The sequence below is a fragment of the Martes martes genome (assembly GCF_963455335.1).
Source record: "Martes martes genome assembly, chromosome: X".
Lineage (NCBI taxonomy): Eukaryota > Metazoa > Chordata > Mammalia > Carnivora > Mustelidae > Martes > Martes martes.
The window spans coordinates 12,167,711-12,189,534 of NC_137897.1; the positions used below are offsets into that span (position 1 = coordinate 12,167,711).

Consider the following 21,824-nt stretch of genomic DNA (forward strand, 5'->3'; position numbering starts at 1 on the left):
TTTCTTGGTTTGTCTCTCTTTTTGTTTTCCTTTTCTTGTTTTGTTTCTTAAATTCCATGTATGAGTGAAATCATATGGTATTTGTCTTTCTCGGACTGACTTATTTCCCTTAGCATTATACTCTCTGGCTCTATCCATGTCATCGTACAAGGCAAGATTTCATTCCTTTTTGTGGCTGAGTAATAATTCTGTGGGGGGTGTGTGTGTGTGTGTACACACATACTTGCTTGCATCCCACATCGTTACCCATTCATTTTTTCATGGACACCTGGGCTGCTTCCAAAATGGCTATTGTAAATAATGGTGCAATAAACATAGAGATGTATGTATCTTACGGTGTTTTGGGTAAATACTCGGTGGTGTGATTACTGGATCCTAGGGTAGTTCTATTTCTAATTTTTTGGGGAACCTCCATACTGTTTTCCACAGTGACTCCACCAGTTTGCATCCCACCAACAGTGTAAGAGGGTTTCTTTTTCTCCACATCCTCACCAACACTTGTTGTTTCTTGTCTTGATTTTAGCCATTCCGATAGGTGTGAAGTGGTATCTCATTGTGGTTTTGATTTGCATTTCCCTGCTGGTGAGTGATGTTGAGCATCTTTTCATGTGTCTGTTGGCCATCTGGATGTCTTCTTTGGAGAGATGTCTGTTCATGTCTTCTGCCCATTTTTTAATTGAGTTATTTATTTTTGGGGTGTTGAGTTGTAGAAGTTTTTTTTTTTTTAAATATATTTTGGATACTAACTCTTTCTTGGATATATCACTTGCAGATATCTTCTCTCATTTCATAGGTTGCCTTTTAGTTTTGTTGATTGTTTGCTTTGCTGTGCAGAAGGTTTTTTTTTGTTGTTGTTCTTTTGTTTTCTTGGTTTTTTTTTTAATGTGATCATCCCTATAGTTTATTTTTGCTTTTGTTTCCCCTTGCCTCAGGAGACATACCTAGAAAAATGTTGCTAGGGCCGATGTCAGAGAAATTACTGCCTGTGTTATCTTCTAGGACTTTTGTGGCTGTAGGTCTCATTTAGGTCTTTAATACATTCTGAGTCTATTTTTGTGTATGGTGAAAGAAAATGGTCAGTTTCATTCTTTTGCATGTAGCTGTCCAGTTTTCCTAGCACCATTTTTGAAGAGACTTTTTCCCATTGCATATTCATTTCTCCTTTGTCAAAGATTAATTGACCATCTACTTGTGGGTTTATTTCTGGATTTTCTATTGTCTTCCATTGTTCTATGAATCTGTTTTAATGCTAGTACCATACTGTTTTAATTACTGCTACTTTATAACATAATTTGAAGTCTGGAATTGTGATGCTTGCAGTTTTGTTTTTCTTTTTCTTTTCAGGGTTGCTTTTGTGTTTCCGTACAAATTTTAGGATCATTTGTTCTAGCTCTGTGAAAAATGCTGTTGGTATTTTGGTAGGGATTGCGTTAAATGTGTAGATTGCTTTGGGTAGTATAGACATTTTAACAGTATTTGTTCTTCCAGTCCATGAGCATGGAATATTTTTCCATTTCTTGGTGTCATCTTGAATTTGTTTCATCAGTGTTTTATAGTTTTCAGAGTAGTGAGGGTGTTTCTTAAAAGGGAATGGTATATTATTACAGGATGGTTGGATCAGAAAGGGAGGGAGAGGCCTCGGGCCTGCTGATTAAAAAAGAATGTATACTCTGGACTCTGCTCTACCATTTTAGTAGGTGTGTGATCTTGGTAAGTCACGTTCCTTCCTTAACGCTCAGTTTCTTGTTCTGCAAACTGGAAATAATGGGACCTACTTCTCAGGGTTCTTGTGAAGGTGAAAATAGGTCATGTGTATTGGGTGCTTGCGGTGCCTGGCACTGAACAAAGTAATGAATATGTGTTCCCGCACATTCTCATATGTCTGTGGTGATTGCTTTTAAAATTTAGTTTGTCTTGACAAGCAGCAACTCCATGTTACTCATTAGATTCAGATTCCTACACTTTGCAATCAACCTCCTAAGCTGTTGAAATTAGATCCCTGAGCAAGTTTGGCATCTTTATGGATGCATTTCCATGAAGAAACTGATAAGGTTAAATTGCTCTGTTAGGATTTAATTTTAACTAACTTCTCTACAGGCAAAACCAGAAGTCATTTATTGCAACTTCCTGTGAATCTATAATTATTTCAAAATAAAAAGAAAAAAAACCCAGCATTTTTTCTTTTAATTTCCTTGGTAAAGGAAGGCACCCAGCCTTTACAGTTAGGTGACATTGTTTGATAAATGTATATAAAGTTCAGTTCTAGTCATCATATGAGAGCTCAGGTTAACCTTTCTGTCTCTGGATGGGAATTGTCTATTTGTCCAATTATTCGTTCAGTCACTGAAAAAAACATGTATTGAGCATAGGCACTTGTCTAGGTGCTGGGGCTACAGCAATGATCAGACTGGTTTTGCTGCCCTCATGGACCTTTTATTATAGTGAGAGTGGGATGTGAGACTGAGGATAAATACACAAGATTATAAAGTATTACACCGAGTAACCAGTTGGAAGTTCAAAACTAAAGTACTGAGCTCCATCTTGTTTTCTTCTTTCCTCATTTAATAGTTTCCCCAGTTTTGCCCGGGCCCTCTCTTCTTTTTACTCGGTACATCTTCTCTTCAAGTCTCCTTCAAACCCATGAAAGATAAACTCCTATTAACCAGACATAGAAAGATGGCTGTAAAGATGTGTCCCCACGCCTGCTGTCCCTATAGATTGCCTGCGTGGACAAATTATAAAATGGAGTAGGCTCAGAGTTGTCTCATGTTATTAGGTGGTCAAATTACAAAACAAAGCCGCATGCTTCTGTGTTGAGTGCAGGAATGGCTATGCCGTCCTGGGCAGGCCTGCTTTTCCTTTGGCCCTTGCCTGAAGGATAGTTAGACTCATAGCTGCTGTGACAGATATGCCACATGGTTTTTTTTTTCTTTTAAAGATTTCATTTGTTTATAGAGAGAGAACAAGCATAAGCAAGGGGGGAGCAGCAGTCAGAGGGAGAGCAAGAAGCAGGCTCCCCACTGAGCAGGGAGCCCAATGTGGGACTTAATCCAAGGACCCTAGAATCATGACCTGAACCGAAGGCAGCCACTTAACCGACTGAGCCCTCCAGGCGTCCATGCCCCACGTTTTAATGACTTCATCGCATTGGTATATGTCTCACTCATCTAACAGGTTGGTAGGCAGCCGTCCTCCACATGGTGATTCAGGCACCAGTGGTTCTTCTGTCCTGTGGCTGTGCCATCCTCCATTCAGTGGCCTCGGGGACGAGCATAGAGGACTGCAGGGTGCTAGCTCTACTACTGGAAGTAGTGCCGGTCACTTGTGCTCACATGGCCTTGGCCAGAGCTCAGTCACGTGGCTGCAACCAATTGCAGGGAACATGTCATTGTTGGGTGGGCAGCCACAGCCACGCAGTGATACTTCTGTACTAGGCCTTATGTGCTGTAAATGACCAGAGCACAGCTGCCATAATCCCACATATCAGCACGGCTGTCGTTTGCCTCTATGACTCTTCTTTCTTCTCAGCCCCATGGCTGATCAGTGAGCATGATCTTTCCTGAGGCAGATTCATATTCCCTTGGGCTCTAGTCTGGTCTCACCAGCCTATTAGTCCTTCTTTCTCAGTAGGGGAGATTGAGTCTTCTCACACCTTTGCTCATGAAATCATGTTTTGATCAGTGGTTGCACTGAGGCCGTCTTATTTCCAAAATATTGTTGGCAGGTGAAGTGTTCTCACATACTCTCTGTGGGCTTTCTATCAGCTTTTGCTACTCCAGATGGTTTGTTTACTAAGGCACCGGAAGGACACCGGTGTAAGATCACTGCATCCTCAGGTGAAATGGCTGGACTCTTGGGCAGCCTTTATAGGCTGCCTCCAGGGTGGGATTAGATTCTCAACAGAAACGTTCTGTGGCTGAAACAATAGACACACCCTTTGTAAATTCTCCCTGACGATGCCTCCTTGCAAATCATATTATTCATCTGTGCTTGATTTTTAAGATACTTCAGGGGTAAATGTCACCTTTTGGGATTTTATTAATAGTATTACTTTTTAATGAGTCTTTTGAAGTCGCTTTTATTATAAACAGCCAGTTTTCCCTTGAGATAATAACTTGTAGTGCCAAATATTTGCATTTCACTTGAAACTAAGGGTTTGAATGTTTGAAATATAAGCAAATCTAATTCTCCTGTGTCTAGAGAAACTGCATAATGAACCATATGTATGTGGCTTAAGCAGACAGATGTGGAAAGTTTCTCTCTCATTTTATTTTTTCTTAAAAACGCTGGCAGAACTTAAAATTGGCAGCAACTAGCAAATAGCTCTACCCAGCCGGCAAAACCACTGGAGCTAGAGTTGAAGGGGACGAGTCCTCTTAGGGTGCTGGCACATGTGGGGCTTTTCCTGGCTCTGGCTTCTCCTTGGAAGCCCAGGGCCCCATAGTTCATCTCCCCCACATTTCTTAGTCTCTCTCCGGTGGCTGAATTTTCACATCTTTGTCTGTAAAGTGAAGCCAGTTGTTTCAATTGACTTTGGGGTTCATTTGGAGAAGATGTTCCATGCATCTGGGTCCTGCAGCAAGATGGCCCTCTAGCTGCTGACAGAGAGGTCCTTAGCTACCATCCCACTGCTGGAATGGGCCTTCCTCTGGTCCTGGCCATATGGCTTTTTTCGTTCTGTCACCTCTCATCCCTCCCTAACTCTGGGCCATCTTGACCTCTGGCCAGGGTTGCTCATGTAGTCTTAACTTGTCCTCCTACCTTTAGTCTTTCCTCTTCCATTCTCGTCACTGAAGTGATCTTTCTGTAACTGACATCTGATAATTTCATTGTTCTATTTAATACTTACCTGTGGCTCCCTATTGTCTTCTGGATACAGTCTGTATCTCTTAACCTGGTCCACCTGGGCCTTCATGATCTGGGCCTTGCTTGCTGTCTGGACTATCTTCAGGCAGCTATGCTAACATCCACGTTGTACTAGCAGCCTATTCTGTCTACATGTAGTCTTTCAGAAGATGACCATTTTCTGTCATTTTGGGGGGTGGTTATAAATTCTGTTTTGTTGGTGTTGCTCTACGTGTTTTGTGGCATTGCTTCTCGAACTTGGGTGTGCTTCAGGTAATCTAGAGGACTTGTTAAACCAGAGATTCCTGGGTCCCACTTCCAGACTTTGATTCCCCAGATGTAGGGTAGAGCCTGATGTTTCGTGTTTCTAACGAGTCTCCAGGTGATGCTGATTTGGGTGGTCTGGGGACTGTACTTGGAGTAGCAAAGCTCTAGATAGAGTAGCCTGTCTTGTTGTAGCACTTGCTTCATTATTTTGGGATTGCCCGTTTGTCTTTCTCTCTCATGAGACCCTAGGTTTCCTGGGAAAAAGAATCAGTTTACCCATCAGTATAGCTGTGTCACTGGTGCCTGGGATATTCTTGGTGTTCAGTAAGTGTCTGTTGAATGAATGAATGAATGAGTGGGTTACTGTTCATGCAGCAAAGTTCAAATCATTTTGCTTCTTGTGATGAGCTTTCTTTTAGACTGTTTCAGCCTAAGAATGTGTGGAATGTGATCTACTTCTTCTGTATGCCCTCACCTGACACTGAAATACTCACTTAATGGCTATGGAACTTGAGAAATCCCCACAGAGATCAGAGACCATGGTTGAACTATAGGAAGATAGACATGGATTTCTTTTGATAGATCTGAAACTTTATGTGAAATGGACTCACAGGTTTACTTTCATTTAGCACAACACAGAGTAGTGTTTCTGCACCTCTTTTATTTTTTATTTTTTTAGAAGATTTTTCTTTATTTATTCGACAGACAGAGATCACAAGAAGGCAGAGAGTCAGGCAGAGAGAGAGAGGGAAGCAGGCCCCCCACTGCACAGAGAGCCCGATGTGGGACTCCATCCCAGAACCCCGAGATCATGACCTGAGCCGAAGGGAGAGGCCCAACCTACTGAGCCACCCAGGCGCCTTCTGCACCTCTTTTAGTATAAGGCAAACATCTGAACTTACTAGAGCCTATCAATAAATGGATCTCACACTACTTTTTAGAATCTGTGATGTGCCTGCTAGGGACTATATGCAGAGTAAAGGGATACATGATATGGTTCTGGTCCCCTAGGTTGAAACCTGAGTGATGGTATTTCAAGAGCACTTGAAATGTTCAAGTATGTGTGATACTAATCATAAGAATTCATATTTTTTAAGATGCCTAGTTACTTGTTTATTAAATCAGTTAAAAGCATGCAGTGAGAAGCAAGTTCTGGAAAGGAGAATGGGGGTAGGTTAACACATTTAGAGCAAGCCTGTAAAAGGGCCATGCTATGTTATGTACAGGTTATGCAATGTTCTTATGCTTTCTCCCTCTTTGTTGCAAGGCCTTTTTGGTTTTAGGGAGCAGGAACTCTCCTTGCCAGCTTAAGTCTTCTTGGAAAGGAGGTGGGGTTGGAGTTCTCGTGGGAATCCAAGAAATGAGAGACAAGGAGCGGCCCATTGGTCCTAAGGAGTGGGAGTTCTTAGTTATTCGTGCTTGCCCTAGTTGCCTTGGGTTTGCTTCACTCTCTGGTTATCTGCTGGCTGCCAACAGCCATCCTCACCCCCTATTCTTTTTAGTATTTCTCTGCCTCACAGGTTCTGCTTAGGCTGGCTCTGGCTTCTTCATGGCTTCAAGCCCCACTGGGCCCTCACTCTGTATCGTGGCCTCATTGCGTCCGTTCAGGGTCTGTTTTCTGTGCTTTTGATCTTCATGTTTCTTACCCACAGCCCCAGTAATGAGCATCTGACTGAAGTTTTTCTTGCTAGGGTAGAGTTTTCTCTGCAAGAGGGTCCCAGAGGCCAGAAACTGTGTGCCCTCTCTTCCTTACTTGGACTCAGCTGGATGAGACCAGGTGTGAGGTGGGTCTTGTGGTGCACATGTGGCTGCCAAGCCCACCTTTGTATCAGAGCTGGGGGATGGGAATTGCCTTCTCCAGTGGCTGTGGTCCTGGCAGGTACACTGGAGAGCCCTTTGGGGCAGTGGGACTCAAGTAATAGGATTTGAGCAGGCTGGGATCAGAGGAGGGATGGTCTGGGAAGAAGATGGAGATCTGACCCATGAAGAGCCAGCAAGTGGGTGATCAGCCTGCTAAGAGTGAGCAGGGGCGGAGGTTGGGTTATACGGTCCCTAAAGGCCACATGGGGGAGGTGGATGTTTTTTATTAGGCGACAGGTCATTTCTGTAGGCTTTTAAGACCTGCTGTTAGAATAGCCTTGAGACCTGCCAAGAGGCCACTGATGCGCATCGTCAATGAGATAATGTGGGAGAGGAAATAGAGTGAGCAGGTGGTCATGGGATTGAAGAAAGAACAAACATGGGCTGTCATAACAACAGCAGCCAGATATGGCAGCTCCAATTCCAGGCGGAAAGTAGTGTATTCTAGGGGAACGGTAGCTTCTGTATCAGACCCAGGAATGTAGCAGCCAACACCCAGCACAGACATTTTCATGCCTTCATTTGCAGGGTGGCAGTGGGACAGGGCTTTTCACCAGTGTTCTGCCAGGTTTGTGAACCATCTGCTTGATTGTTCAGTTGTAAACATCCATTCTTGTGTCCAGCCCATACCCAGCTTTTTAGATACATTTACTCCAGCTGTTTCCTTCAGTGCCAACCAGAAGGACAGTGTTCCTGGGAGTCCTACACATTATAATTTGGCCAGGAACCCAATCCATTGCATACCAATTCCCTCTACCCTGGGTTTTGCCCCTGCAACCTGGTCAGACATCTGGCCTTGTTCAGAAAGTGCTAGTGTGGGACATTTGAATTTGGCTCTGGGATTTGGTGGGAGTGTTTCAGAAAGTTGTGTGGTCCATTGGGTGCTTAGACTGAATTGTGGCCTTTCCTGCTTTATTGATATTGTTTATTATCAGAACGATAGGAGTTTCTGAAAACAACTTGGATGCAACTCAATTTTTAAAATTTAATTTATTTTTAAAAATTGAGATAAAATGGTGTATAACATTGTATTAGTTTTAGGTGTACAATGTAATTATTTGATATATGTATATAATGCAAAATGATTACTACACTAGTTAACATCCATCATCATACATAGTTACAGATTTTTTTCTTGTGATGATAACTTACAAGGTCTCTTAGCAACTTTTAAAAACATATAGTGCAGTATCATTAACTATAGTCACCATGCTTTGTATTACATCTCTAGGACTTACTTATAACCAAAAATTTGTACCTTTTGACCCTTTTACCCATTTTGCCCACCCCCCCCACGCCTGACAGCCACCAATCTCTCTGTATCTATGAGTTTGATTTTTTTCTTGGTTCCACATATAAATGATATCATACAGTATTTGTCTTTCTATGTTGGACTTACTTCACTTAGCATTAGTTCTCAAGATCCCTGATGCAACTCAATTTAAAAAAGGCCTTCTAAAGAGTAGGCTGACTTTTTTGAACAACAGATAAAACAGGGGTAATTACTTGCTGACTGCAATAATGCAGATTGCAAATAATGAAGGATATGGACTCATCTCTTAAGTTGTATGGGCCTTCATTTCTTCATCTGAGAACAGGATAATAATACCTGCTATGTCTACCTTTCAAAGGTTTTGAGATGCTCAGGTGAGATAGGTATGTGTAGTGCTTTGTAAATTTGAAAGCATTCTATGAATTTAAGGTATTAACTAATGATTAGTGGCTTCTGGGGCATTTTAAAATGTCTGATATACATTTAATGGAAACTCACCTGGTACGAAAACTTTAAAGATGACATCTCAAAGTTATATCACAGCTCAACATTTTATAGTCTTATTTCATCTCTGAAAGTCACAGAGGAGAGAGCTGGGTGTTCCTGAGAATTACTTGCTGGAATGGGGTGTGTGGGGGTGGGAGGAAGGGTGCAGAGATGGTCGGCTGTCTTTTCTAGGGATAGTGAGTAGAATGCCCTCCTAATGATTAATTTCTTGATAGTGTGTGCAGAAGCAGGCAACTCGATGAGTTATTTAGCAGTAATATCTCTCCTTTTCTTTCCTAGTCTCCTTTTGTCCTAAAGGATCACACTCCTTGTGTTCACCTTAGCCTTGGGGTAGATGGGAGGAATGGAACAAAGACCTAGGCTACTCCTTCCAGAATCACCGGTTTTGCTTCTTTACTCATGGCCTAGTAGTCTTTTCTTCTGAAGTTCGTTTCTGGTTCTCCTTATCCTTAAATCCTCGCATTTGCCTTGCATGCCCCCTAGTGGCAGGTCTGATGCACCCCATGTTACGTTGCCCAGTTTGCTGTGGTCCCACGAGCAGTTGTTCTCCAGACCCAGTTCTACTACCAAGTGTTACCCACAGTTCACAAATGCAGAACGACAGGTTCTGGGATCCTGACTTGCCAATCGAGTAGGACGTGGGGTGGTGGAATTGGAATCAGAACTTTTGATTCCCAGAATTATACAATGGAAATGCCTCAGAAAAAAGATGACATGGTTATAGCTTTCGTAGATTTTTAAAAAATGGTTTAAAAGAAAGCTAGATTGGGGCGCCTGGGTGGCTCAGTGGGTTAAAGCCTCTGCTTTCGGCTCAGGTCATGATCTCAGGGTCCTGGGATCGAGCCCCGCGTCGGGCTCTCTGCTCAGCAGGGAGTCTGCTTCCTCCTCTCTCTCTGCCTGCCTCTCTGCCTACTTGTGATCTCTGTCAAATAAATAAATAAAATCTTTAAAAAAAAAAAAAAAAAGAAAGCTAGATTATTTTGCTGCCTACTCAGCTAACCTGAAAGCATAAAAATGTGGTCAGTATTTAAAGATAAGAATGATCGCCCTTTCGGGGCACCTGGGTGGTTCAGCCAGTTAAGCGTCTGACTCTTGATTTCACTCAGGTCCTGATCTCAGGGTTGTGAGATTGAGCCCCGACTCTGGCTCCATGCTGGGTATGGAGCCTGCTTAAGATTCTCTTGCTCCCTCTACCTCCATCACTCCCGACCCTGCACTCGCTCTTTCTCTAAATAAATGAATAAATAATGTTTAAAAAGAATGATTATCCTTTTTACTCTTTCTTCAGCACATTGGAAAAACTTTCTTCACTCACCAAGTGTTCAGTATTTCATGCTCAGTCCTGTTAACAACTTTGAGGTATCCAAAAATTTACGAAGCATGATGTCTGCCCTGCAGAAGTTTATGTTCTAATTACGTCCTAGTTATAGGGTGTTTAAATATTCTCTTAAGGAAAAAAAGTAAGTATAATACATGATGACTTTTGCTGATGTTTTCTGTTTTTACCTCTGAGCATTTGCTTATTTATTTTTTAAGTCCTTTTCCGTGGAGAGAGAACCACATGATAACAGCAGTAATTACCCGGAGGAGCCCTGGAGGATAACAGAAGAACAGCGCGAGTACTACATCAATCAGTTCCGATCCCTTCAGCCCGACCCGAGTTCCTTCATTTCAGGTAACTAAGCTGATGGGTGAAGACATGGGTCCCAGATCATTGTCTCACATCGATAACAGTACACATCTTGAGAATCAGTTCACACAAAATGAATGTGACATCCTTCTGTGATTTTGATTTGTTTTCCTCTACGACTGAATTTCTTATCAACTATAAACCATGCAGAAAAATACTTGGCAATGGCATTTGGAGAATAATGTTTCAGTTTCAAAGGTTTAAGTGGGAATTTGGGGGAGCCTGGTCTAGACCTGTACCTTATTAGCGGAGCAGTTCTTGAGATGGTAGACTGTGGCACCAGAATGACCTCTTTAATTGCTTATTCATATTCGAGCGAAGATGTAGTGTAGCCTTCTAAAGATTTCGTGTCACAAGTCTCTTAATGTTATGTATGCTTTAGAAGTCCAAATTCGTGCTCGTTTTCTTTGGCTTAAGTCCTTCTGCTCTGGATTTTCTGAGAGAAATTAAAATATGGGAGGAAAATAGACCAGCAGTTTTATGTCCACATGTCTGTTCTTCTGGGTTGTCTTCTAAATACGTATTCCTGTTGAATTCTCATGCAAAATTCAAATTGAGACAAACTGATTTAACTCCTGTATGCCTACGTTTTCCTGGGCTGAAGACTAAACAGTGAAATAGCAGAGTCTGGAAGAAAAATTCATAAAACTTTCTTTTTGTACTTCAATTTTGAAGAATAACAATATTTCCTCAATAATTGTAACCTGACATATTGAATGTGGACTAATTTTCTCTTGAGAAGTAAGGTGTATAATTGAAATATACTTGTATAAATTCAGACATCATTTTTCTGATTGGTGGTAGTAGTTTTATTGAAAGCCAAATATTGTAGATACAACAAATTCAGTGTTGACAACAGGACTTAAAATAAGCAGAAACCCAGACTGACCATTTACTAACCTTACCCACTGCTTAAGTGACTTTTAAATTTTTTTTAAAGATTTTATTTATTTATTTGAAAGAGAGAGAGAGAGAGAGAGAGAGAGAGAGAGAGAGAGCACGAGCCGGGCGGCGGTACGGAGGGAGAGGGAGACACGGTTCTCCACATGGGGCTCAATCCCAGGATCCTGGGATCATGACCTGAGTCGAAGGTAGAGGCTTAACCCACTGAGCCACCCAGGTGCCCCTTAAGTGAGTTTCTTCATAATGTATGTGTATAATTAAACAAATACAAATGGGTAGTTGTTAGGAGTGTTTTTATTTTAACTTCCTTATTTTGCAGAATTTCAAATGCGATATTACTAGAGTGACTAGTACAACAAACCCCTGTGTACCTATTACACAGCACAGTGATTTTGTTCAGCCTGTATCCTCTCTCAGCCCAGATGATTTTGAAGCAGTTATCAGATCATTTCATTTGAAAATATTTCAGTTCATATCTCAAATGATAAGAAGGACTTCTTTTAAAAACGTAACCGCAATTCACTGGCACATGTGAAAAAAAATATGAAACACATTTCCTTAATATCATCAAGTCTTTGTTCAGATTTCCCTGATTGTCTCACAAATGCCTTTTAAAAACAGTTCAGTTTGTTGAAGGTCAAGAGGAGTTCATCTATTGCAATTAGGTGATGTCTCTTTTAAAAACAAAATCTTTTCTGAGATATTAACATACCATAAAATTCACCCCTGTAAAGTGTACAGTTCATTGGTTTTTGTGTATTTACAGAATGTATTCACAATCTGAATTTAGAACACTTTCATTACCCCACAACAAACCACCTACTTATTAGCAATTATTCCCCATTCCTGCTCTCCCCACCTCCCAGCAGTACATAATGACTAAACTACTTTTTCTCTCTAAAGATTTGCCTATTTTAGGCTTTTCCTATAAATGAAATCATATAATGTGTGGTCTTTTTTTGTGTCTGACTTCTTTGACTTAGCATAATATTTTTAAGGTTTACCCAGGTTGTACTGCGTACTAGAGCTGGATTGCTTTTTTATGGCTGAGTAATTTCTGTTGTATAGATATATACTACGTTTTATTTATTCGTCAGTTGATGGCACTTGATTTGTGTTGTTTCTACTTTCTGGCTATTAAGAATAATGCTGCTTGCGGGTGCCTGGGTGACTCAGTCACTTGAGTGGCTGCCTTCTACTCAGGTCATGATCCCAGGTCCTGGGATTGAGCCCCACATTGGGCTTCCTGCTCAGTGGGGAGCCTGCTTCTCCCTCTGTTCCTGGCCCCACTCTCATCCTCTCTCACTCTCTCTCTCAAATAAATAAAAAATCTTAAAAAAAAGAATAATGCTGCTCTGAACATATGCATGCACATTTTTGTATGAATGTATGTTTTAATTTCTCTTAAATATATACCTTGGAGTGGAATTGCTGGGTCACATGGTAACTCTGTGTTCAATCATTTGAGGACCAGACTGTTTTGCATGGCGGCGGCATCGTTTAACATTGCCTCCAGCAGCATATGAAGGTTCCGGTTACTGCACATCCTCACCGGCACCTACTGTCTTTTGCTTATAGCCATCCTAGTGATGCCAGATGGGCTAAGGCCCCAAGAGGGAGGGCCTCAGGTCCCTTGTCATGAGCGTCCTTGGCTTTGTGTGAGAAAGAATTCAAGAGCAAGCTGTTCAGAAAAAGAAACAAAAATTTATTGAGTATGGAAGTGAGAAGGGAGCTACTTCACAGATAAAATAGTGGTCTCTTCTCCCAGGTGAGGAAGAGGACCCTCCTTTGCCTCTAAGAAAGAGTTTTCTAAGTTTTAAAAATTAGCTAACTGTATAGGGAGGGGCTTACTCCTTAACTTTGGGTTTATCATTTACATTGGGTGCTTAGTTTCTCCGTTGTCTTAGGGTTGTGAAATTAGAGCAGTTTTAAGAATGTCCGGCCTTTGTGGCTTTTACTGCTGGAGGGAGTGGGGTCTTGTGGTCTTCCGTGGTTGGCTCTTGTGACTCTGTCTGCTACCTGCTCACTTTTAGGTTAAGGGTCAGTCTCAAACCTGAATGGCATTACTTTGGTCACCTTGGCTCCTGAGTCTCCCTTCCCTCCTACCTCACTAGTGAGTGTGAAGTAGTATCATTTATGGTTATGATTAGCTTTTCCCAGATGAAAAATGAAATTGAACATCCTGTCATGTTCTTATTATATATCTTCTTTGGAGAAATGTCTATTCAAATCCTTTGCCATTTTAAATAAATACTTAATGTAAGAGGTCCTTATGTACAGACATAACTTGGGGAGATTGAAGATTTGGTTCCACATGACAGCAATGAAGTAGATATTGCAATAAAGAATGTAAAATATTTTGATTTCCCAGTGCATATAAAATTATATTTACACTATATTGTAATCTGTTAAGTGTGCAATTGTATTAGATGTAAAAAAAACCCAGTGTATGTGTGTGTGTGTGTGTATATATATATGTATTTTTTTTTTTTAAGATTTATCTATTTACCTATTTGACAGACAGAGATCACAGGCAGAGAGGTAGGCAGAGAGAGAAGGGGAAGCAGGCTCCCTGCTGAGCAGAAGGCCCGATGCGGGGCTCGATCCCAGGACCCCGGGATCATGACCTGAGCTGAAGACAGAGGCTTTAACCCACTGAGCCACCTAGGCGCCCCAGCATTGTATATATTTTAGTTAAAAAATAATTTATTGCTAAAATATGCTAACCATCATGTGAGCTTTCAGTGAGTTGTAATCCCTGATCACAGATCACTGTAATAAATATAATAATAATGAAAAAGTTTGAAATATTGCAGGAATGACCAAAATGTGTTACAGAGACACGAAGTGAGCAAATGCTTTCGGAAAAATGGTACCAATAGACTTGCTCAACACAAGGATGCCACAGACCTTCAATTTGTTAAAAAAAATGCAATATGTGCCAAGTGCAGTAACGTGAAGCATAATAAAATGATGTATACCTGTATTCTAGATACATGTTCTTTTTTTTTTTCTTTAGATTTTATTTATTTATTTGGCAGAGAGAGATCACAAGTAGGCAGAGAGGCAGGCAGAGAGAGAGGAGGAAGCAGGCTGCCCGCTGAGCAGAGAGCCCGATGCGGGACTCGATCCCAGGACCCCGGGATCATGACCTGAGCCGAAGGCAGAGGCTTTAACCCACTGAGCCACCCAGGTGCCCCTAGATACATGTTTTTATCACATATTGAATTTGTAAGTATTTTGTCTCAATTGGTGGCTTGTTTTTTTCAATTTTCCTAAGGTATCTTTTGGAGCACATAAGTTTTTAGTTTTGATGGTGTCTAGATTATGTTTTCTTTGTTGTTGATTGTGCTTTTGGTGCCATAACTAACAGATCATTGCCTAATCCAAGGTCATGAAAATTTATGTCCTTTTTTTCCTCTAAGAAGGTATATATATTACAGTTATATTTGGGTCTTTTATCCATTTTGCGTTAATTTTTGTGTATGATATCAGGTAGGTGTTCAAATTGCTTCTTTCACATGTGGATCTCCAGTTGTCCCAGCACCATTTTTTTTTGGAAAAAAAAAGATTCTGTGATTTAATTGTTTTAGCATCCCTGTCAAAATTCAGTTTACTATGAATGTTAGGGCTTATTTCTGGATGTTAATTTTTTTTCCACTGATTTTCACTGTCTAGTCTAATGCCAATACCACACTGTCTTGAGTAATGTAGTAGGTTTTGAAGTTAGGAAGTGGGAGTTATCCAGCTTTGTTCTTGTCAGTGCTAATTGTTTTGATTTCAATTTTTAGGGATTGTGGTTTTTGAAATTTAGTTTTATACATATATAAAATATTTTCACAATTCTGAATTTGAGTCTGTAAAATAATTTACTAAACAATTTACAAAGTCTAGCTTCTATTTCTGTTTCTATCCCATCTACCCTTTTCTTCCTTGCCCCCTTTTTTATGGTTTATCTCTTTTTAAAAGTAAAAGCAAATTTTTCTGTGTGTGAATATGTTTATGTGTGTGTGTATATTCTTATCTCCCATCTTCCGTGAGATAAATGGTAGCATACTATTTCTACTTCTCTCCACTTGCTTGTTCTGGTTAACATTATGTCCTGGTGATTACTCCATATTGCATGGAGAGATGTTTCCCATTCGCTTTTATGGTTGTGTACTACTAGATTGTGTGACATACAGTCATTTATTTAGCTAATCTGCTTTTGGAATTCTTTTTAGTCTTTTGCTCTTACGCGTATTTTTGTTGTGAATAGCCCTCTACCTGTCTTTTTATATTTTTGTCAGTGTATCTTTGGATAATATGATTTTGCTAGACACTGCAAGACACTCCTTCTGTGGGGTTTGTGCCGGGCTGTCATTTCAGCAGCATTGTAGAAGATGCCCATTTTCCCACAGTCTTACTATCACTACATGTTCACTGACTTTTGTATTTTTCTCTCACTTGATAGGCAAGAAATCGTGTCTTTGCATGGTTCTATTTTATGGATCTTTTATGAAGAAGATTGAGGTGTTTTTTTTTTTTCTCAATATGATTAAGAGTCAGTTGGGCATCTGGCTGGCATAGGCGATAAGAGCATGCGACTCTTGATCTTGGGGTCATGAGTTCAAGCCTCATGTTGGGGACAGATTACTTTAAAAAAAGGGGGGGGTGTTGGGGCGCCTGGGTGGCTCAGTGGGTTAAAGCCTCTGCCTTCGGCTCGGGTCATGATCCCAGGGTCCTGGGATCGAGCCCCGCATCGGGCTCTCTGCTCAGCGGGGAGCCTGCTTCCCCCTCTCTCTCTGCCTGCTTCTCTGCCTACTTGTGATCTCTGTCAAATAAATAAATAAAGTCTTTAAAAAAAAGGGGGGTGTGTGTGGTTGCATCTATTTCTGTGAACTGTCATAGCTCTACCTGTTTTTGTATAGTGTTATTGGTCTTTATTTTTAAGATTTTTATCTATTCATTATGTTAACATTTATCACTGTTTATCAATGCTATGTATAGCTGTTTTTTACTGGGCTAAGACACTCCTTGTAATAAAAAGTCTGAATCTACATTTTGATGTTTGATTGCTGACAACTTTTTAAAGCCTCATCTCTCCCTCTTTTGCCCCATATAAAGCTTCCCAGCAGGTCTGAAAATGGCTGGAGAGAACAAGGAAAGGAGGCTGGCTTGGGGTTTCTAGGTTGGCTGGGAGTAGGGCCGGGAGGAGGATTCCAGCTCACTGATTCAACATCTGTCAGCACCAAAGGAGGGAGCACTTGGGCTTTCTCGTCAGCTTCCTTCTCTGGCAGGTGACAGCCAGGGCACAATTGAACTTGCTAGCTGTTGGCTTCCGGATGAGCCCTACCTGATCTCTTTGGGACACCATGGCAGAACAGTCCCTCTTTACTGCCTGAAGGCCAGGCTGGGTCTCTGGCTTGGGTTTAGGCCTAGTGTGATTTGAAGAAAGGATATCAAGGGGGAAAAAGAAGAATGAGTTAAGGGGTGAATGTCTTTATATCTATAAAAGAGCTGATAAATAGGCTCTTAAGACATTTCTGATAAATGTTTGACAAGGGGGCTGCACTGATGGCTGGTAGTCCTGTGACAGCATTATTTCTCAGGATGCTTTTCGGAGAAAGCTCATTGGTTAATAGGGCACTTTGCCTTTGATTCTTAATGATCTATCAAAGGAAAATAGATCTGCTTTAGGGTGCATTATAATACCTTGTTTTAAGGCCAGCTAGAAGACTTATGATTGCCAAGGAAAGACTTTTGACTTAATCAGTTTAGAGCTTGAGGCTTTATTTGACTGTTCTTCATGTTAGAATCGAGGCCTTTGAATTTTGCAATTGGTCTTAGAGCTGAAACCATAAAAATTTCAATCTCATTAAGGATTGGTCTAACATTTTAATTGCAGTTGGGACTTGGAGTTTTATAACAGGTAAAATGGAATGATTACCTGATTTCGGTTGATACTGGTAAATTTGTGATGGATGAAGAAAGTAGCAAGAGGTTCCTGGATAAATTTCTCAAAGAGCCACCAAGAGATCTTATGTTTCACCAGACTCTTTACCAAGATGTCTGTTTTGTCTTGTGTGATAAGATGAATGGTGTCAATTTTCTTTTTGCTCTGTTTTCTGCCGTGATAGTATATTACTTTCTCACCCTTTCATTGAAAGTGCTTGACAGATTTTTACTTTAATAATTTTGAAATTTGTCTTCTGAGTTTTGAATGAACGCAGATCTTTGGAAAAATCGAGAAGGAATTTATATGTATAATAAGTATTATGATATTGTTTCTTTTGCCCAATTGTAGTTTATACATTCTTTTAAAAGCTGTTCTTAACACTGAAAAAATAAAATAAAGTTTAAAAAAATAAAAGCTGTTCATATGTTGTTTTTAGCCATATGATTTATAGTTGCTTTGATGAATAAATATTACATGGTAGGGATTCTGAATGAAAAAATGACAATTCATTTACATATAAATATGGAAAGCTGCTCTAGATAAGTAATTAATGATTTATTTAAACAGTGACTCTCTTGGCAGGTTCTGTGGCCAAGAACTTCTTCACCAAATCAAAGCTTTCCATTCCAGAACTCTCCTACATATGGTAAGTATGATTAATGCCATATTAGTATCATAGTGTCATTACATACCCATACCTTAGCGCCTACTTTTGCGTTTTGAAAGTCTTATCCTTTGAATTTTTTTTTTTAAAGATTTGTGTATTTATTTTAGAGAGCACAAGCAAGGGGAGGGGCAGATGGAGAGGGAAAGAATCTCAAGCAGACTCCTTGCTGGGTGTGGAGCCTGACTTGGGGCTTGATCTCATGACTCTGAGATCATAATCTGTACTGAAATCAAGAGTCAGACACTTAACTGGCTGTGTCAGCTGGGGGCCCCTTGAATTTTTTCTTTGACAGATAAAAGAGTGAATAGAACTTAAGATTTTTGTTGCTGTGAAGATTAAATAAGTTATTATATGAAAAGCACAACGTTCAGTGTCTGGTGCACTGTAACTGTTAGCTGTTACTTAAAAATTAATTTCCCTATTATTATTCTCCTCTAGATCCCTTTCCTGTCTAAACAATTGTGTGGGCATATGAGCATTCCCATCTTGTGAGTTTTATTTTCAGATATTTCTACTTGATGTGATGCAAGTTACCAGAGGATCTTGAAAAGCTCTTCTTTAAAATATTTTATGAGGCCAGGTGAACAGAAGGTCCACAAATGTTTTGGAATTAAGTCAAATTTGACTATTCTAGCAGCCTCTGAGCTTTATAAATGTGGCTGGTGTTTATCAGCTGGGCCCTAGTTCCGACTTGCAGCTGTGGTGCGCACTGCACCTTGCCGCCGTGCTGGCTGCAGCCCGGGCTCCAGAAGGCCTGTCCCGAGCTGGTCCAGATGGCTGATTTGCGTTTATGAGAACGCTCGGTGCCTCTGTAAACTCCCGGCTGTGTGTGGGCCCTTCTTCCTCAAGCCTGGGTCGGAGATGACGCTGCTATAAATATATAATTAAAACACTGGAATATTTGTGTAAGACTTTCTTGCACGAGGATTTACAAAAATTGTGGTAGGATTTAAAATTGCTTGTCATGTTTTGTGCATTTTATTGGAAAACTATTCCAGTAACACTTGCACATGCCAATGTACCTGAGATTTCTGAGCTGGGTTGAGGTTCTTCAGCAATATAGTCTAGCATAATTCTTTTTTTTTTTTTTTTTTTTTACAACAAGCCTTATATGATTTTAAAGCTGGGGAAAAAATAGACTATTGTTTTGAAAAGAAGACAGTCTCTTTTGGCAGAATTCCCAGTCTTAATGTTATTGGCATGAGGATTCCTATTTTTTTGTTGAGACGTATCCATGAAAGGTGAATGGTATTCTCTCCAGTCAGCGTTTGAAACTGTTCCCTGACTCTTTACCCTGCGGACCTGCTCCTTCAGGGCTGGTGTGTTCTAAATATTGGCGGGAGAAGGATGTGAATGGTCCAGAGGAAAGTTAGGGAGCTTACCTTCTCTATTTCTTCTTTGATGTAGAGATACCTTTCCAGCACAGTTTTATGTCCCATCTCTTTACTTGTCCCAGCACAAGTATATTGTCTCTGTACACCTAAGAGACTGGTTAAGCTTATGGTGTCTTACTTTGGCAAATAGGTTTCTTTTGTGCTGAGTAAACAGGTCTGTGCCTTTCAGTGGGAAACACTGACTGAAGCAAAGATAAGCCTTTTCAAGACTCTTCCTTTCTGTCTTACCTGGTTCCAGCCTTCCCAAGTTGCTGGTTTTATCTGAAAACATAATTCAGCCAGTGTTTGTTGAACTCACTTGTATTTTCCCAGGAGGGAATTAATTCTCAGGCAAATTTTGTTTTGTTTTGTATTTTTAATAGACTTTAATTTTTAGAGCAGTTTTAGGTTCACAGCTAAACTGAGCAGAAGGTAGAGAGATTTCCCATATATCCCCATCCCCACACAGGTGATCATCCCACAATTAAATAGTAGATACAGGTTAAATATAAATATGGTATTATCAAGCAAATTTTTGATACAACATTTTTGTGACTTGAAAAGTTCAAGGTTCTTCCTAAAAGCTGAAAAATGAAGTGCTCATTTCTGAGCTCAGTCAATGGTATAATGGCTAGGACAGCTGTAGAAAGGTTGAGGCCTGCCCTTCCTCTGACGATTGTGAGTGCCAGATCTGGAGCTCTTCACACCACCATGCATTTACTGAATGACTGTCAGCTAACGAATTCTGAGCCTTATTTTCCTTTTTGTGCTGTAGTTTCTTGTCTTTTGTACTCAAATGTTGTAAAACAGACCTGCCAGAGAACCTGAAGTGTGTCAAGTTTTGTTTATAAAGTGCTGGTGGTACTGGTGCTATTGATCGGCATTCGTCTTCTAGGTGCCCCCTGAGATTTCATAGGAGTGTGGAGACTTCGCAGGGCCACCACCAGAGAGCCTGGGAGTTGTGTTTGCATATTTTTTAAAAAAAAAAGATTTGTTTATTTATTTATTTATTTATTTATTTATTTATGGTGGGGGGAGGGGTGGAGAGAGAGACGTGTGCATGTGCCTGTGCAAGTCAGGTGGGGGAGGGCAGGCGGAGAGGGAGAGAGAGTCTTAAGCAGACTCCATACTGAGTGCAGAGCCCGACAAGGTGCTCGATCCTAGGACTCCGTGATCAGGACCTGAGCCAAAATCAAGAGTCAGATGCTTAATGGACTGCGCCACCCAGGTGCCCCATGTTTGCATATTTGAGGCTGAGTAACTTTTCCTCTAAGCCCTGTGTTATGTGCTTGTGACATGTTATATTTAGGGAACTTAGTGATGCTGACTGTGATGGAGCCCTGACCCTGCCTGAGTTCTGTGCCGCGTTTCATCTCATCGTGGCTCGGAAAAACGGCTACCCACTGCCTGAGGGCCTGCCTCCGACTCTGCAGCCAGAGTACCTGCAAGCAGGTAAGGCGTCCTCAAAGTCCTAAACCTTTGACATTTTCCATCCAGGCCTCATAAGAACTTTTTGTGCCTTAAGGTGGTATCCGGGCACTTTGCAGAGTCTTCTGCGTCTAAAGTCCTTTAAGTGCTATTAGATTGTCACATCTTATGATATAAGAATTTGGAATGGTGTGGTTAAGTGTGAGTCATTTGTTATTCCCATTCTATTATTCTCTGGATGAATTTGAGCCAGTCACTTACCCTTTCATTAAAATTGTGCAGTAGGCAAGTGCTGAACCTCCTAGCTGATATAAAATGAAGAAGAAGATCTTCCTGTAGAGTCGAGTGCTGACTTGGCATCTTTAGGTACGTCCTAATGTTCCCAAGTGGCCTGGGGCAATGGAATGGAAGAAGTTAAAAAACTACATGCCAGGAAATGTGCAAAGTGCTGTGATCTTAACGTACTCTTGATAAATGTTTACATCTGTATACATCTATGTAACTGCAATCAGAGATATGGAACATTCAGCACACCACAAGGTTGGACTGGAACTCTTTGTCTTTCTCCTTAATAGAGCTATTACCCCCAAACCTTTTCAATAAGAAGAGTCATGGTGAGTCTAACATTTGTATCAGTTCTTTTGGAAGACTGGAAAATTAAATATCTCTTGCCCTTTTCAAAGGCAGTGGGCACTGATACGATTTCTGTTACTCAGGAAGTATAGCTTCCATTGTGAAGGTTCCAGAAACAGCTGGTGCTGTCAGTAAGCTTTCTCACATATTAGGGAAGGCCTCTTAAAAACATGAGACATCTAGCCATGGATGATTATTGGTGAGGAGAAGCAATGTCTAAAGAAATTGCGAATAGTCTTTACAGAGTACACATTTTGTGTTTAGATCTGAAAAAGGCCCCAGTTTTTCATGTCTTGTCGCCTCATAACAACACTAGATTCAAAGTGGCCAGTGACTTATCTAAGTCAGTCTTGGGGTCTCTGACTCTTAAATAAAAAGTCTTTCATTCTCTGTATTTGGTAGTGGGGGGCCAAAGCTCAACCAAAGGGAGGAGACCAAGT

General features: G+C 40.8%; 1 protein-coding gene across 4 annotated transcripts in view; it reads left to right on the forward strand.

The window, feature by feature from the left end:
• Positions 1-21,824, forward strand: part of REPS2 (RALBP1 associated Eps domain containing 2) — a gene marked incomplete at its 5' end in the record, with an annotated part of 221,628 nt that overhangs the window by 91,404 nt on the left and 108,400 nt on the right. For all 4 annotated transcript variants that reach the window (XM_080794989.1, XM_080794991.1, XM_080794990.1 and 1 more), the window contains 3 exons: positions 10,289-10,427; positions 17,866-17,929; positions 20,633-20,775. In XM_080794989.1, coding sequence (XP_080651115.1) covers positions 10,289-10,427; positions 17,866-17,929; positions 20,633-20,775 — 346 coding nt within the window. The remainder of the gene's footprint in view (positions 1-10,288; positions 10,428-17,865; positions 17,930-20,632; positions 20,776-21,824) is intronic.